Consider the following 17,524-nt stretch of genomic DNA (forward strand, 5'->3'; position numbering starts at 1 on the left):
TTGGCGTAGTGGTTAAAGACACATCCTTTCATGTCGGCGACCAGCGTTCAAAAATCAAAAGGGCAGCCACGTTCAACACTTCCAATTGTGGCCCGGCTGAACTTCTTTCCTTAATTTTCTTGTTTTTTTTTTATAGAGAACTCACCTCTAACTCCTGTTCTTGCGAGTCCATGGTGTGGTCCATCTTGCTGAGTGTTGTTTCCAGACTCTGCAGGTCCTGCTGTAAGGTCTCCCCCAGCCCCTCTTCATCCTGTAGCTGCCGGCCCCTGGTGACCTGCTGTTGCACATCCTTCCTCTTCATACGCAGACGCTTCAGCTGTTGCTGCACACAGACGGGAGACCACACATTACACTTGGTACTCTGCATCACTTTAAAACTTAACAATTACTACTCTTCAAACGTTGAATAATAACGTTGATAATACGCGATATCGTCTCCCTACAGCCGGAGCAATGCCCCAATGTTTATTGCTTGAACTGAACCTATTTTAACCCGGAGACAGTTTGAGAACAGTTCGATCTATTCAGAATCAGTGGGCGGCCAGTTATCCAAGTAACATGGACAGCCAGTGGTGTTCCACTCCAGGCTGACCTACCTGGTGAACCTGAAGCAGCTGCTGGGCCTCTATGACGGTGGCAGAGTCCAGTATCCTGGTGACCTCCTGGGTAACCTCCTGCTGACCCTGCATCAGTTCATCCAGCGTCGCACGCACCTCCTCCCTGAACTGCACACAGTCCCCCACCGCCAGCACCACCTTCTCAGACTGGAAGAACACAACACACGTTTAACATATGCAGTATGTATTGGGTTTACGTCCCCATACAAGACAAAAAGCTTTAGCGGGGGGCCAAACGCAACTTAAACACCCCAAACGACTCCTCTGTTACATCCAAACTAACGTGCTAATACCGTGCAGCCAATTGAAGAAGAAAATATATTTAATAATACATTGCATCGTAATGAAAGTTGTGGATTTAGAGGCAACGCAGAGGAAAGCAATTCAGCATTAGGCACTCTGTGATGAGGAGCACCAGCAGACCCAAACAAACAGTTAACAATCTTGACTTACACAGTGATACATTCTCAACAGGGCCGGCTACCTGACAAACTGATAACAGTTGAAATCTTGACTTACACAGTGATACATTCTCAACAGGGCCGGCTACCTGACAAACTGATAACAGTTGAAATCTTGACTTACACAGTGATACATTCTCAACAGTGCCGGCTACCTGACAAACTGATAACAGTTGAAATCTTGACTTACACAGTGATACATTCTCAACAGGGCCAGCTACCTGACAAACTGATAACAGTTGAAATCTTGACTTACACAGTGATACATTCTAAGCCAGCATTCAGATTGACATTAGATTATTCAATAGAATAATTAAGGATTGATCCAATTAGACACGGACAGGATCTGTAATAAGCGATACTACTGTAAATCTGGAGGAGATAGATCTCTTGAAAGGCAAACTGCTAATAGATTTCAAAAACCAAAATAGTATTGCAACCACGGATTTCATTTCACTCTACATTTGCAGCTCTATGTCCGTCCCAGGACGATAACCACATTATGTAATATTATTTCTCTCTCAAGCTTTATGTCAATACCTCAGTTAGATAGGAGAGGAGGCCCTTGAAGTTGGTGGAAAGCTTATTCAGGGCACCAGCCTGCCTCTCGGCATCTGTCTCCGAGCAGATCTCTATCAGCACAGCCAGACGAGTCTTCAGCCAACTCAGGTTACCCTCCTGCAGTTCTGCATCATTTCTCAGCTCCTAGAGAGGGAGAGCGGGAGGTACAGTATATGAAATATAAATGATGCTCATTTTAGATTAGGGACTAAAAATTAGATTATTGTTTACTAATGATTTTCTGGGAGCAACGATTAATGACAAATGCCTTAAGATGACCGTAAACAACATCACATAAAATGCTGCGTGAAGTCAGTGTTGCGATGCTGTACACCCAGAGAATGAGGGCTTCCATTCCTACTCACCGTGATGGTGGCCTTGACCTGTCCATACTTGCTGGGGTCGCTGGCTCGGTTCCTCAGCAGTCTGAGTTGACTCTCTTTGGACGACAGCCAGGCTGACAGCTCAGTGAACCTAGGATGAACACAGGGCAAAGTATCTTCACACACTATATCCTTCTAATAAATCAGTCTTCATTAGGTTCATTAGGCTTTTTACAATTGACCCCAAAAATAATGTCAATGTGAGTAGTGAGTGACTGACTGAAAAAAAGGTTATTGGACTTGTGGCGTGAACATGCCCACGCCAGCTAAATCAGCATCGCACCAACTCCCCCAAGGAAGAAGGCAGACTGATTCCAGAACCTTCCAGTGGCAGCCAGTAGGGCCAGCCCCGCCCCTGCCCCACCCTTGCCCAGGTGTAAACCATAGGGACCTCATCAAGTGAGACATAACGAGGCCACCGGAGAGCAGGCAGGGGGAATAGCTGGAAGAAAATCAAAGAAGTTGCAATAGCTGGAGAAGAGAAAGTAGCAGCAAAAGAGGCCAAGCTGTACTGCCTCCACCACGGCCCAGTCCCAGCCACATGGGAGCCCAAGAGTGAGAAAGACATGCTGCAGAGGCTGTCAAGGAGTCAACCACTGGAGCCCATAGCTCCAAAACCCCCAGCACCAGGCTGCCACAGAAACAACGATGCCACCTCTTCCCAGCAGTTTTTAAGCTGATGATTTATCTCTTACATCTTTCAGTCACATTTCTATTAATGTTATTAAAACACCTACCAGGGCACTGAATACTAACAAAGTGTCAGTTCTCAGCTACAGACATCAACAGAAATGTTAAAATAACATGACAGGTAATGTTATAGAGATATATAACATTATAAACATAATTTGTAATGACCTTGTGCTAAACTCCTTCCACTTATCAGGATGCTGCATCAGTTTGTGATGAGTGCTCTCTATCTCCTCCTGGAGCTCTGTGAAGGCCTTCTTGGATGATTCCAGGGTCTGCTGACCTGGGTCGCCTTCCGGAAGCTTCTGACACAGTTCCTCCATGAGCTGTATTCTCTTCTCACAAAGAGACTGTGGACCTTTCTCTCTGAAGAAGGCCTGCAGAAAGGTACAGGAACAGTACATTGCTAATGTGACAAACTTACAGGGAGACATCAAATGCCAAATAATGAAAATGAAATGAGAATATCTAACAACAATGAAGTACCTTTCTAAAATATGCACAGTGCATTTGCAATGGGACTTAATCATTTTTGTTGCATCCGATCCAAGGATATACAGCTCCGGAAAAAATTAAGAGACCACTGCACCTTTTTCTTTCCTTTCGTGTGAGGAACAGAAATGTTCAAAATGCAGTGGTCTCTTAATTTTAACCCTTCTGTTCCTCACTCAAAACCTTCCTTCTCGAAATGTTTTGAAAGGAAAGAAAACAGTGCAGTGGTCTCTTTCCGAAGCTGTATATCAGTATCTTTCACACCACTATTAAATCAGAATAAACACCACAGTCGTCATGGACACATCCAGTCTCACCCGGTGTTCTTTGATCAGTCTCTCGCTCCCCATGCCAGCCAGTTGTCGGTTCTCCCTGGTCAGCTCTGACTGACACTCCTGCATGGAGACCATGAGCTTGCTCCTTTCCACCTCTACCTTCAGGTTTAATAGATGAAAAGGTGCATCTGTCTGGACATCCTGGGGGAGGAAGGGAGTTAGGGCTTCCTACGGGCTTCCTGTATATACTGAACCCTTCATGCAGTATAATACTCTGCTAAAATCAATTCGGTCCAATGAGTACCCAGGACGGACATACTGCACAAATTGAACACATCTTGGAACTAGAAAAAAATACAATATTACAATTGTACATTGGCAGGCTTTTGTTTCTTTGTTAGCAATGGCTAGTTGGCCACATGATCATTCTGTCAGCAGGGCACTTACCTTCCAGTGTTTGTGCAGTTTTCTGACTGTCTCCTGCAGACTCTGCTGCTCTGGTTCTGGCAGTATGTCTGTCAGCTCATCACAGGCCTTCAGGAACGTATTGAGGACCCGCTGGTCCAGCTGCCCAAAGAACTCCTGCAAATATGAACAGAGAGGAGACATTCCTCATCACACACTGTCCACATGAACTTGTGTTTTCCTGCTGATTCCCAATTTATTTGATTCCTTGCCTAAAACCCTGGACCTAGCCATGAGCAAGTCTTACCGTGTGTTTCTTTAGCAGGTCTTCTGGGTTGCCTCTTTCATTCAGAGAAGCCTGAGCCATCTTGAGCACCTTCTCCAGCTCGAGGCGGGACTCATCAAACCTCTTCATTAAGCTGCTGTTGGCCTCTACATGTTTTCTCCACTCAGTGGACTCTCTGATCATGGCCTTGGATGCACAAACAGACATTCACTTCTCTTATTACCGACAATTTAGTTCTATTCCACTCATGAAACACCTATGTCATTAAAGGGACAATCTAGAGTTATTCCATCAGTTTTGGACCTATGAATGAATTATTCATCAATATATTTTTGAAGAGTATAACATCTTAATACCTAATGAGCTAAGGTTAACTGTTGCACCTAATCAGAACCACAAGTATCACCTTATTTTACTCCCATCATAGTTTAAAATAAACAAATAAACAATCGACAAAACACAGTATATATGTTTGATATCACAGAGGGAAGTCTATGAATTTCAGTGTGATAAAATTTTTACAGAAGTGGGTGGGGTGTATGCTTTGCTAATATTTCAATTGCCAAGTCCTTCACTAAGGTCTTTGCTCATTCACCAATGTATATAAGGTTCCTCTGTCAAGGCCCCTAATTGACTGATTGAATGATTGATTGACCGACTGTGTAACTGACTAATTAATAACTGATTGATTGACTTATGTTTCCTCCTCCAGTCACGTACACCATAGCCCTTTCAGACCAAATCCGTTAGGTGTACCTGAGAAGAGACCTGCAGGTCAGAGACTCTCTTCTGCAGCAGGGCCATGTCCAGGTGCTGGAGGGTCTTACTGTTGTCCAGCGTTCTCTGGATGCACTGGTGGTTCTTCTCAATCACAGTCAGGCACTTCTTACAGCTCTGTGTGTAGGTCACCAGCTCCTAGACAGGAAGTGAGATAGAGATAGTGCCTTAATAATAATAACACAATGAGGCCATTTAACGTTAACTTAATCAGGCAATGTAGTAGTGTTAACGTGTTGGTCAGTTTATGTTTAAGTACAATATAACAGCACAGTGACTTCCATTTTTCCAACGCCTGACTCTCATGATCTCACCTGGCATTTCTTTTTGAAGTCCCCGGGGGTTTCTGAGTCCCTGGAGCAGGTGATCTGGCTGGCCTTCTCCAGAGCCTGGTAGAACCCTGTGATGTTTTTCTCCATCTCCTCTAGAGGGGGAAGAAGTGATTGGGCCTCCCGCAGTAGCGGCAGACATCTCTCCCTTATCTGGTGGAAGGAGGAGAGGGACAGGAAGTGAGTGTTCATTTGGACAGAAGTGGCTGAAGCTCAGCATGACTATGGACAGAGGCAAACAAAGGAGGGAAATGCACCATTTAAAAGATCTGGGAAAAGAAACAGCGGAGATGTAAGATCACCTGGCTCATCTCCTCCTTAATAGAGACCATGACAGCTAGCATCTTGGAGACATCCTCTGGGTCAGTGTCTTTGGTCAGCAACTGGGCGGTGCGGCTGGCTGTTTTACACGCTGCCTCCATGGCCGGCACTTTGTGCTTTATGTCCTGGAAGGGAGTGGATGGACTGAATTCAAATATCAGTTATTTTTCTCCACACTTATATATTCTCTATATAACTATAAAAGTCAATGTAGAAGAAAGATATTTTCATTTACAATGACAACTTGATAGGTAGATAGGTAGGTAATCTAACAGAGCGAACCAAGCTGAAAGCTTTATAGATAGTTTCATACATTTTGAAAGAATGTATAATTCAAGTGTACTACATCATAACTGTCAAATTAGAAGCTCCCAAAAAGACACTTTTTCAGGAAAATGAAAATATGACAGCATTTTCACATTAGCCAACATAAATAATGAAACCTCAGAAGGAATATTCACTTTCCTCTGTACTAGAGTCATGGACATTCTGACTGCATTAAGCGGGTGCCTGCTTTCAATGTACAGTATGGGAAAAAATTTTGTTACAACATTTTCATGAGAAAGCAACAATATGTATGTGCGTTATGGGTACCTCCACATCTTGAACGAATGTCCTGACATTCAGGAAGGACACTTGGACAGGGGCAGACATCTTGTTGTTGGTTGCATCCATGAAGGTTTTGAGAGTAGCAATACCATCCTGGTAGTCCTGCTTCAACTTGTCCACTTCATCTGCTCTAGCATACTGCCAAAGAAATGTGGGAGCAATGAAGTTATTCTCTTGATGATTTGAACTTTCAATACTTAAAAACGACATGCTATGATACCTGAAAAGCAAAGCCTAAAGCACTGTATCTAGTGGTTAGCTGAGAAATGTTTAAAGGCACATAATGGCCAATCAAGCGGTATGCTTCATAATAGGCATAATATTAATGAGCGGAAAAAGAGATAAAAAAAAATGATATACATGTTTGACTTTAACGAACAGCTCCCTCCATCTCCCATTGAGGAGGAGCAGCTGCTGCTTTAGGTCTCTGGAGACGGTCTCGTCGCACGTCTCAATCAGGAAGTTTCCTGCATCGTTCATGTCCATGTGCTGCTGGATCCAGTGAGGAAGGTTCCGGTAGAAGTCCTACGGGTGGAAGAAGAATAAGCTCCACTTATTAACATTGTTATGGTTGTTTAAATATTACACAGCAAGAATGAGTGCGTGGGCACAGTGCTTCACTGGCACATAGAAGGGCAGTCTTGGAGATGGATATGTAGGGCGGTCATGGTCATTTTTGGCTGTTTACAAATGACCCCACATTGACTGCAATTATCTACCATCGTTAACATTAACACACAAGACTCTTCCATAGTTCCATAGTACAATAGTATCCTTGGAATCTTCATAGTCTCTTCTTTCGAATCATCTATTATCATCTATTGTTATATAATGTCATAAACTGGGTGCTATGAATCCTGAATGCTGATTGGCTGATTGCCGTGGTATATATATATATATATATATATATATATATATATATAAGCAATAAAGGGGTGTGGTACATGGTCAATATACCACAGCTAAGAGCTGTCCTTAGGCATGAAACATCACTTTTTATTGCTGTAATTGTCCGTAGCTCTTTCATACCTCAGCAATAAGATGGTGTATTGCTATTATAACAATTTTATAAAAGCAATAAGGCATCTCAGGGGTTGGTGGCCAATATACCACGACTAAGCACAATGTCTAGGCACTCCCTCTTACCTTGTTGCTAAAATATAGTACAATATCATTATAAAGAGCTTTATATCATAAAGAATAATCTAAAAAAGAAACATGAATTAATTCAATATTTTTGTCTATACATCAAATCTAGCTCCATCCATTACTGTCTTCACCACTCACTCGCTTTTCGTTCTCTGACTGGTTCAGCATCTGCTCTGCGTCCTCCAGCCAGGCTTGAAGTCCGGCCACCGTGCTGCTGTACTTCTCCCAGTTGGAGATGACCTCCTCCAGCATGCTTCTGACGCTTCGCACCTCCACTGATAGGTTCCTCCACTGGGCCGACGCGTCCGTAAGGAACTTTCCCACACTCTCCACTTCCTCAGCTGAAAGACATTGAGGAAAAACATTGTGGAATCATGACCAGATTGCTCTTTGTTACGCTTAATCTATTAGGCCCAATTACCTAGACTCAGGAAAGAGATTAGGAAAGATCATTTTGAAGTGAGGAGAGTAAGGAAGTTGCATTTGCAGTGGTTTGCATTCAAAGTTTTCCCGTAAGTGTTATTGTACCGTGCAAAGAGTAGTTGTGTTACAAGAAATTATTTTTGTGCAGTAGTTAGTGAACAGTCACTGTGAAATTATATAACATTTCTTGGATATGCAGTGGACCCCCATTGGACAGCCGATCAAAGGCAAGTGTGGACACTGGGTTACATTGAGTTTATGTTTTAGTACCAAATTAACCTACACCTACCTTTATTACGGATCTTAATGCCTAGAAGACGAAATCAATAGTTAGCCTGTTTAGACCGAAGACAGATAACACATTCAATCTAAGCACTTCTGAAATAAAACAGGAAAAATTACCTGAACCATCAGACTTGATGTATGTATCTGCAGCCTGCCTGAGGGCCTTAAACGTTGTCTCATACTGTTCAAAAAACTTGTGTCCCTCTATAAAGGACTGGGAATAATGATGAGATTAGTCTGAGATCATCAAGAAGACATAACAGCATTTATCAAATTGTAGCTTGCTGGTCCCATGTTTGACTCGTACAGTCATTGTCTTGACAAACATTTGATTGGCTAAACAGCATAAACGGATCTACCAGGCTACCTCAAACCATTAACAACTATCGAAAAGACTCACAATGTAGCTCTGCAGTAGTAGTTCCACAGAGTCACGGCGGCCATATTTGATGATCCAGGACTTGAGTTTGGACTCAGCCAAGATAAGAAACGCCATCAGACGGTATTTCATCTCCCAGAATTCCAGTTTGATCAGGTGGGCATGAGATGAGGTGGACACATAGTTGAACCTTTTTTCAGAAAATAGAACATTGCTGTTTATTTGAGGATCAAATTGATCAATAACAGTCTTTTTGTAATCATGTTATACTGGAACTGTGAAGGCAGGAGATTGCCTAGTGGTTAAAACATTGAGCCTGTCACCAATGTTTTCTGGTATTGAATAGCCAAGATGACAAAGTGACAAATCAGTTGATGTTCCCTTAAGCAAGGCACTTAATGTAATTTAGCTTCCAGGTCAACTTACATACAGTGCAATTAATTCAAGCAGATTCAACCACAGATTAAGGCCACAGTGACTGAGAAATTAAATGAATAAAAGCTGTTAGCAATTGCATTTCCACTTGAGTACTTGCCTTGACATTGTAGTTATTGTAATTTTTGCCTATGCCTGAGTGTCAAGCTGTTACAACTAGTGGCGTTAGAGTATTAGAGTTGACAAGAGAACAAACCGCTCTGCCATGTCTAGGAGCTGTTCAGGGGGAACAGGGACCCCATTCACAGATCTGTCTCTGTGAATCTGCTGGAACGTCTGCTTGTGAGATTCCAAGTTCTTCAAAACCTCCTGCAACACACAGATAAAGGTACAACACACAGATAAAGATACAAGACACAGATACAGATACAACACACAGATACAGACAAATGAAAATAAAAAACAATGTAACTGTCCATAGATACATTTTCATTGAGATTCATCCAAAATAAAATTTTCTGTGACCTTAGACAACACCCTATCAATGCAGACATCAAGGTACAGGTACTAATAACTCCTTATCTCATCGCTGGATAACTGTAACTGAATGTTGGTAGGGCTCCCTGCTTGTCCCATGAACCCTCTGCAACTTATCCACAAGGCCTGTCTAGTGTTAAACCCCTCCAAGTTCTTCCATGCCACTTTGCTCCTCCACACATTGTGCTGGCTTCCTGCTGAAGCCCCATCCACTGCAAGACCATGGGGTTTGGCTACGGGGAACCAAGGGACACTGCCCGTACCTACCTTCAAGCTATGCATCCCTACCAGAGTGCAACATCCTGTCATACCTTTTTGAGGCTAACACAAATAAGTACTGATGTTTTTAGTAAAACCTCTGAAACCCAACCTTTTAAAAAATATCTAAAACAAATCCACAACCCACCTCATCCACACTATTTTATTTTGTGAACTAGTTATTATTATATTTTTTTCCTTCTATGAAAGGCTTTGCTGATAGCTACTATACTGAGTAAAATGCCTTTACTTTCACTGTTTCACAACTATTTAAGATCAATGTATTAACCGTAAGTTACAATGTACAATGTACTAACTAAGTAATATTTTTTTAGGTGATAAACAAAACTAATATTGAAATGTTATGCTGCACCTTTTAACTTCTGTAAGCGATTTCAAGGATAGTTTTGCTACCATGTCTATTTTATGATTTAAATATTTCTTTATACCTTGTGCTGCTCCAGCTTCCTGTGGATCACATTGGCTGTCTCTTCATGGGCTTGTTGGATGGGAATCTCCTCTCTCAGGGCGATCTCAGCTCGATGCAACCAAGCTCCAATCACTCCCAGTGGGCTGGGTAATGACTTATCCAGGTGGATGTGCCAGTCTAGGAGCTAGATACAACAGGACATGTCCAACCTTTTTAAGCAGGTACTTGTGATCAAAATGATGTTGGCAAAAAAAAGAGCACACACAATGTATGTTCCTGTGTTGTTTGTTAGTGCTAAAATTTCAACCACCCAGGTCTTCATTAAGTTTCATACCAGGAGCCAAACAGCCATCCATTACAGCCAGGACAACCAGTGTGATCAAGGCATTAGTACTGACCAAACAGTTTAAAAATAGATGGTGATCAGAAAATGTGTCCCATGTTTCCATGCATCTACTCCAGATGACAGTGCTCTTCTCCAAACAGAGAGGGGAGTATTCAGGAGAGAGAGGACAAAGCCTTCTCTGTTCTTCTCTAACAAAAAACACTCATTCATTCTCAATTAGTGCTCATTCAAAAGCATGCGCATCATTAAACATCCTATTTATTATGAGAGCTAAAATTCTGGGGTTTCATTTTACAACACTTCATTTAATTTGGCTCATATGTTGTGAGCTAGACTGTTTATTCCACACTCTTGGGCTAGCTGTGCAGTAACATGATGGATTAACGCACATAAATAAAAGTGTGCTAACGCACAGAGTAATACAACAGATAGAACAGTCAGATGTTTCTACTAAAGCATAAACCTGAAGCATTTCCTGTCAGCAGCAAATATGAGTGGACTATGTTTAGAACTTCACACTTAGAAAGAAATTCAACACACTGAATTGTTTGGGATTGCAAGTGCTGAGGTATGAAAGTTGATGTATTGAATGTAATCTACTCACAGGTGGAAATGCAGATTTGTGGATCATCTAAATCATATTAAACTTACTTTGCCTGTGCCCTAGCAATGAAGCAGCTAGGTTATCCCAAAGAATAATAAAATGTTAATTAGCATAGCCAGTTCAGACAGGAAACCTGAGGAGTCATTGATCAGTGATGTATCAGCTGAAACTGGGAATCAGTCCTATCACAGTATCAGATTTCAAATGGACTATTTAATCGTCAGGTTACTTACTCAGTCTGATGTCTGCTGATCTTACTAGCATGCAGGTGTGAACTCACACAACACCCCTGTCTCCAACTGTCTGGTTCTGTGTTCTTTTCATGGGTGGATCCGTACTGTGTACCTTGCTCATTTCATATTGAGGAATTGCTATTAATGATATTATGGGATTGATATTGTTATTAGCAGTATTTTATACACCATTATGTACTGCCAGTGAGTTACTCCAGAGAAGAAATGCCATGTAAAAGTACTGTTCTGCATGTTTCCCAATAAATGGTTAAACTAATACTGGGTGTTTTCTGTCGGAAATATATTTGTCTGTGAGTGATAGAAAAAATGTCTAAATGACTTTGCCCACCTCTGCTTGCTCTGCCAACTCAGCTTATACCCCCTTAGGTTATGACATAATGCTTTCATGTATCCTGAGTAAGTTATAAGAATCCTTGATAATACTCTGACTCACCCTCACAGAGACGCGCTCCCACGCCTGTTTGACCAGGGCCTGGTCCACTGAAAGCTTCCCATCCCTGTGCACCGGCTGTAAGAGAGGCTCTGTCTGCTTCTTCTTCATCTCATACTGCACACGAAAACTCTTGAAACCCTGTGGCAAAGCAGAAACATTTGTATTAAAGAACATTTTCATCAAAACACTGAAATCCAAAACAGGAACATAGTCAGATATGAATCAGATATGAATCAGATATGAATCAGATATGAATCAGATATGAATCAGATATGAATCAGATATGGATCAAATACAAAATTGGGCCCTTCTCCATGCACACCATCTTTTGAAAGAGTCATGGTAATTATTCAGGAACTCAGGAATGATTTACCAGGTGCTTGTCTGTCGGGTTGCCCTCTGCCCTCTGGTCACCTGGTACTAACCTGGTACTTGTCTATCTGGTTGCCCTATGCCCTCTGGTCAGCTGGTACTAACCTGGTACTTGTCTGTTTGGTTGCCCTATGCCCTCTGGTCACCTGGTACTAGTCTGTCAGGTTGCCCTATGCCCTCTGGTCACCTGGTACTAGTCTGTCAGGTTGCCCTATGCCCTCTGGTCACCTGGTACTAGTCTGTCAGGTTGCCCTATGCCCTCTGGTCACCTGGTACTTGTCTGTCAGGTTTCCCTCAGCCCCCTGGACTCGCAGCACGTCCTTCTCCAGTTGATCCAGCCAAACCTTCAGTTCTCTCAGAACCTTACGCTCCTCTCTCTAGGGGGCAGGTAACACACAGCATTCAGGTAATATAACATTCAGGTCATGAAAATCATCCATTCCCTCTTGACTCCAGGAGAGTTCTCAATGCTATGTGTGAAACTACTTCTACCCAAAACCTTTCCTAATGGGATTCCAGCACAACATCAAGCACAGATTCACCGCAAAAAGAAGAAGCCCTGAGGAATCTATATATCTGCTGAAAACATACCTCAAGCATTCGCTCTATATCTTGAGGACCATACTGTCCAGGAAAGCAAGCCACACAAAGAGAAGAAAACAAACAAAAAAGCACAGAAAGGCATTAGTGGCTGTGCAAGAGAAAGAGGGACAGCAAGGAGCAAAGCCATGAGAAACAGAACGCAGGGGAAACAGAACACCACAGGCCTTCCCACACTACACAGCACAACGGCATGGATGAACTTACCCGTAGATTTGGGATAGAGAGTGCAAAAGTTGGAATGTAGCGAAGAAGCGGCTTCAAATGCAACAGGAAGCATAACATGGATGGAGTGATGGAGTGAGTGAATGACGGAGAGATGGAGAAATTGAGTGAGTGACACAATGTACAATGAGCAAAGTAAGATGATTGTTGAAATCATGCAATGATAAGATGTTCTTCAGGGATCTTTTTTGTATCATCAGAGCTGTCGTTGGTGTAATAGGAGAAATGGTGAGCAATGAGCACAAGCAGCAACATACTGAAAACAAAATAAATGCAGATCAAAGTACATAAAACATTACATTGAAGGTGTCGGTATTAGTTGAGCTAACCACTTGATATTGAAAAAGCCTAATGATGAGCTTTCCACTATGCATTACAAAGGGGCCACTATCGAAACCCCTACTCCAAATACTAGATTAATTCATCACATATCTTGTCAAGATCACCATGTGGGAAATCTACACCAGGTTAGGTTAGATTCAGCAAACACAAGAAAACATAAGCAGATACAAATATATATGCCTTTGCCCATGATGTACTTGACTTAGAACCAGAGTGAATACTGTGTAGGTACCTCATCTCCTTGGCCATCTGTCTCTGATTGGTGAGGGTTAGGATAGTGCTTGAGGAATTGAGCAACATATGTCATGATGGACTTCTCATCGGGTTTATCTACATCCACATCTGCAGGAGAAGATAAATGTCGTCTGGTGAGAACTGTAGCCATAGTGATAAATCGCTGACAAAATATGACTAATATTTAGTCTATGCTCTTTCAAAGTAGAACATCATTGATTTCAAAATTGTATAAAGAAATAGAAGGGACATTATTCCTGACATAAATATACACCGATCAGCCATAATATTAGGTCCCCCTTTTGATAGGTACTGACCACTGCAGACCGGGAACACCCCACAAGGGCTGCAACCCAAGGCTGCCCAGCAGAACATTGCCCAAAGCATCACACTGCCTCCGCCGGCTTGCCTCATTCCCATAGTGCATCCTGGTGCCATGTGTTCTCCAGGAAAGGGACGCACAGGCACCCAGCCATCCACGTGATGTAAAAGGAAACGTGATTAATCAGACCAGGCCACCTTCTTCCATTATTCCGTGGTCCAGTTCTGATGCTCACATGCCCATTTTAGGCGCTTTCGGCAGTTGGCAGCAGTTGGCAGCGGCCGGCAGGACATAAACTGACGTTTATTGAGACTTGAAATTATGCCTTAGGACTCTAAATCTTATTGGCCTGGATGTGACAAAGCTGGTGTTCCCATCCTTATCTCCAGACAGAAAAAAACTGACGCTTTGATGGAGAAGGAGAAATGGCTTGGCCGGATTTCTTTCGGACTGAGCAGGTCCAGATCTTCAACTCTCCTGAGCCTGCTAGTAATTGCTGTGACTAGGCCACAGTCAGGAATTAAATACCACCATATTGGGAAGAAATGGGACTACAGAGTGAAGGGGAGCAAAAAGAAAGAACGAAAAAAGTAGGAACCTTCTGGATCCAACAGGCGTGGGATGCCCAGGTCGTTCTCAGCCAATGAGAATGCTTCTTCCAGGTTCTCCCTGTTGCCCCTCCTCCTCACCACCTCCATGTCCACCAGGTCTGGGCGGATGGCATGGATGACTGCGTGGAACGCCACTCCAGTCCGCCAGCTGGCACCAAAGTCCTTCACCTCGATGCCTAGACGCCTGGGACAGACAGAAGTGCAAGGTAACAGTGGGGCAACAGCTGAGTGGTTGACCGATAAATCTTGAAATGATTGACCAAATCAAAATGCAGACAGTTTATTCCCTTGGTTGAAAACAGGGCAGTAGTTAGTAGGAAAACACACACACACAAGCAAATCAATCCACCATCTCCATCACCATCAAAGTTGGGTGAAAAGGAATGATGTAAAACTGGTTGTAATGACATCATTTCAACTAGTTCTGGTCACTGGCCCAGTGACTAGAGAAATGTACAGGCTGGTGTACTTACTTGGCAGTGGCGCACTGCACCCATTTAAGTAGGGCCTTTTTGGCATTGCCCTGGAACGCCTTGGGTGCTACCTTCCTCTTCATAGGGGGACTGCCTGTTTCCGAGTTACTGGCCATGCTGTCCACTGAGGAGGTACTGCTGGACATAGCCGCAAGGGCCGGCAGGTTACTGGTCAACTCCTCGATCTGGGAGAAGGAATGTTGAGAGAACATGCTTTGAGTAACCATATATATTTATATATATCCAGTTAAGCCTAAATAAATACTGGATGCTTACTGAGGTTTTACTCCTCAATATACTGTAACTGTATTTGACCAACACCACTGAAGACCTCATCCTGGGAGTAGTACCATTGTCAACAGTCATACACCGTCCTTATACTATATATCAGCCTTTGAGCAAACCGAGTCCCATACAAAACACATTACCTGGAAGTAGAGGATGATGGTCCATATTAATCCAAGCACAATGGAAGGACGACCGTCGGCGATGTCAGTAGCATGGATGTTGACGAGCTTAATCTGAAGGTAAAGAAGACACCGATTTAACCAGTCTGGCACTTGCATAAATTCACACATTCTGAATTTATTGACTTGAGTGAGTGGAGCAATGCCATAATAATGGAGATTTGATGTCTTTCTTTTAAATTCATCAAAATGGGCTCTCTGAGTAGAACAGTAGAAGCTAGTGAGTCAAAAACAGCCAAAAATAAAATATGTTCACAGTATTCAGTTTGGCAGGACGGTAAAGCTAATGCAGTAAATATCACTGTAGCAAACTTTGGATCGGAACTGAACTAATTCATGTGTGTTTTATAGCTCATGGCCTTTTTTATTCTGTGGGATTTAATTCATTATTAAACTATTTTCGCAAAAGTGGGGAGGAAGGAGTGGGCGGGATATAACTGAGTCCAAAGTTTGAGTCAAAGTGTGAACAAAATGCATGACAACCAGAGAGCGCCTTCGGGGCAACCGTGCAAGATGCACTGGGAAGTGAAACATGACTCAACCAAAGAATAGCTTCATACACACCGTGCATTAAACAAGAGGAATGCATACAGTACATGAACACAGTGTGTTTCACGGGTAGCCACTGACCGGGGATCCACGGTACACAGACTGAAGTCAGGCATGGTGAGAGAAGGTTAGAATCAGAGAAAAGCCTCGGATCAACATGGGCTGTGAGAGGACGCCACCCAAAGGGCTGTGCACGGTCACATCATGTCATAGTAAAAGCCTCCATTTATCTGTCCTTGTGCAGAAACACTACGGTTCAATTGTTTATTTTCTAACTGCTAGCATTACACGTGAAAAAAAGATGAATCTTGGTTGTACAAGCGTTCGTTATTAATAGACCTCTTATATGTTTGTTTTTTTTATTATCGGAGGCTTACCTTCCTGCCTTCGAGGAACTTGAGAGCGGTGCCGATATTGGACACCCAATGAATCCGTTTCAGCTGACGGCCCTGCTCACATGGCTGGGAGAAGGGAAACAAGGTCCATATTAGTAAAAATGGAAATGCTTAGTAGATCTGCCTAATCCAGTGGGCTCATATTAAAAACTACAAAGGAATGTTGGCAAAATCCAACAATGTAATAATGGTAGAATTCCAAACAGGTTTTGTATAGTGAAAATGAGACTTGATTTTTTTTCAGCCATGAGTGAGCAGATATTATCTATCTATAAACCATCTATTTGAGGGTCATTTCAACTCACACTTAGACACCCACACACCCACTCACACACACACAGCCGCATGCAAACCAAAACAATCATGGACAGGTCCGAGCACAGCACAGGGATCTGCAGAAGGCACTGGGACCCAGAACCCGGGACTTTACGTTAGGTTGTGAATCGGTGGTATGCCAGACTCAACGGGGAACATACGTTTGCATTAAATAGCCTGTACCTTAATTCCCTCAGGCATCACAGGCCTGCCGAGCTGTGTTCCTCCTCAATAATATATTTCATCATTGTGTTCTTTATTCATCACACTGTACTTTTGTGTTAGTATGTACGAATATACACAGATCAGCCATAACATTATGACCACCTGCCCAATATTGTATAGGTCCCCCTTTCGCCACCAAAACAGCCCTGACTCGTCGAGGCATGGAATCGACTAGACCTCTGAAGTTCTGCTGTGGTATCTGGCACCAAGAGATTAGCAGCAGATCCTTTAAGTCCTGTAAGATGCAGGGTGGGGCCTCCATGGATCGGACCTGTTTGTCCAGCACATCCCACAGATGCTCAATTGGATTGAGATCTGGGGAATTTGGAGGCCAAGTCAACACCTTGAACTCATTGCTGTGTTCCTCAAACCATTCCTGAACCATTTTTGCTTTGTGGCAGGGTGGATTATCCTGCTGAAAGAGGCCAATGCCATCAGGAAATGCACTGTGTGTTCTGACACCTTTCTATCAGTACCTGCATTAACTTTTTCAGCAATTTGAGCTACAGTTGCTGCTCTGTTGGATCAGACCACACGGTCCGATCCAACGTGTTTTGACGGCCCATGATCATGTCGCCGGTTCACCACTTTTCCTTCCTTGGACCACTTTTGATAGGTACTGACCACTGCAGACTGGGAACACCCCACAAGGGCTGCAGTTTTGGAGAAGCTCTGACCAAGTTGTCTAGCCATCATAATATGGCCCTTGTCAAAG

At 43.0% G+C, this 17,524-nt stretch overlaps 1 protein-coding gene across 3 annotated transcripts in view; it reads right to left on the bottom strand.

Moving 5' to 3' along the window:
• syne1b (spectrin repeat containing, nuclear envelope 1b) overlaps nt 1–17,524 on the bottom strand; it is a 106,477-nt gene that overhangs the window by 70,652 nt on the left and 18,301 nt on the right. The window contains exons 5-32 of one of the 3 annotated variants that reach the window (XM_034297399.1): nt 16,252–16,335; nt 15,956–15,976; nt 15,287–15,379; nt 14,859–15,043; nt 14,373–14,569; nt 13,451–13,560; nt 12,643–12,675; nt 12,321–12,428; nt 11,680–11,817; nt 10,062–10,226; nt 9,074–9,186; nt 8,464–8,632; nt 8,181–8,277; nt 8,068–8,088; nt 7,494–7,696; nt 6,567–6,731; nt 6,192–6,344; nt 5,579–5,722; nt 5,262–5,429; nt 4,927–5,085; nt 4,192–4,356; nt 3,927–4,061; nt 3,522–3,680; nt 2,881–3,089; nt 2,005–2,113; nt 1,619–1,783; nt 597–764; nt 146–322 (exon numbers count right to left, since the gene is read on the bottom strand). In XM_034297399.1, the coding sequence (XP_034153290.1) occupies nt 146–322; nt 597–764; nt 1,619–1,783; nt 2,005–2,113; nt 2,881–3,089; nt 3,522–3,680; nt 3,927–4,061; nt 4,192–4,356; nt 4,927–5,085; nt 5,262–5,429; nt 5,579–5,722; nt 6,192–6,344; nt 6,567–6,731; nt 7,494–7,696; nt 8,068–8,088; nt 8,181–8,277; nt 8,464–8,632; nt 9,074–9,186; nt 10,062–10,226; nt 11,680–11,817; nt 12,321–12,428; nt 12,643–12,675; nt 13,451–13,560; nt 14,373–14,569; nt 14,859–15,043; nt 15,287–15,379; nt 15,956–15,976; nt 16,252–16,335 (3,813 nt within the window). The remainder of the gene's footprint in view (nt 1–145; nt 323–596; nt 765–1,618; nt 1,784–2,004; nt 2,114–2,880; nt 3,090–3,521; nt 3,681–3,926; nt 4,062–4,191; nt 4,357–4,926; nt 5,086–5,261; nt 5,430–5,578; nt 5,723–6,191; nt 6,345–6,566; nt 6,732–7,493; nt 7,697–8,067; nt 8,089–8,180; nt 8,278–8,463; nt 8,633–9,073; nt 9,187–10,061; nt 10,227–11,679; nt 11,818–12,320; nt 12,429–12,642; nt 12,676–13,450; nt 13,561–14,372; nt 14,570–14,858; nt 15,044–15,286; nt 15,380–15,955; nt 15,977–16,251; nt 16,336–17,524) is intronic. The other 2 variants (XM_034297400.1, XM_034297401.1) reach the window with 2 other exon arrangements.

Source organism: Esox lucius, chromosome 15 (assembly GCF_011004845.1).
Source record: "Esox lucius isolate fEsoLuc1 chromosome 15, fEsoLuc1.pri, whole genome shotgun sequence".
Taxonomy (NCBI): domain Eukaryota; kingdom Metazoa; phylum Chordata; class Actinopteri; order Esociformes; family Esocidae; genus Esox; species Esox lucius.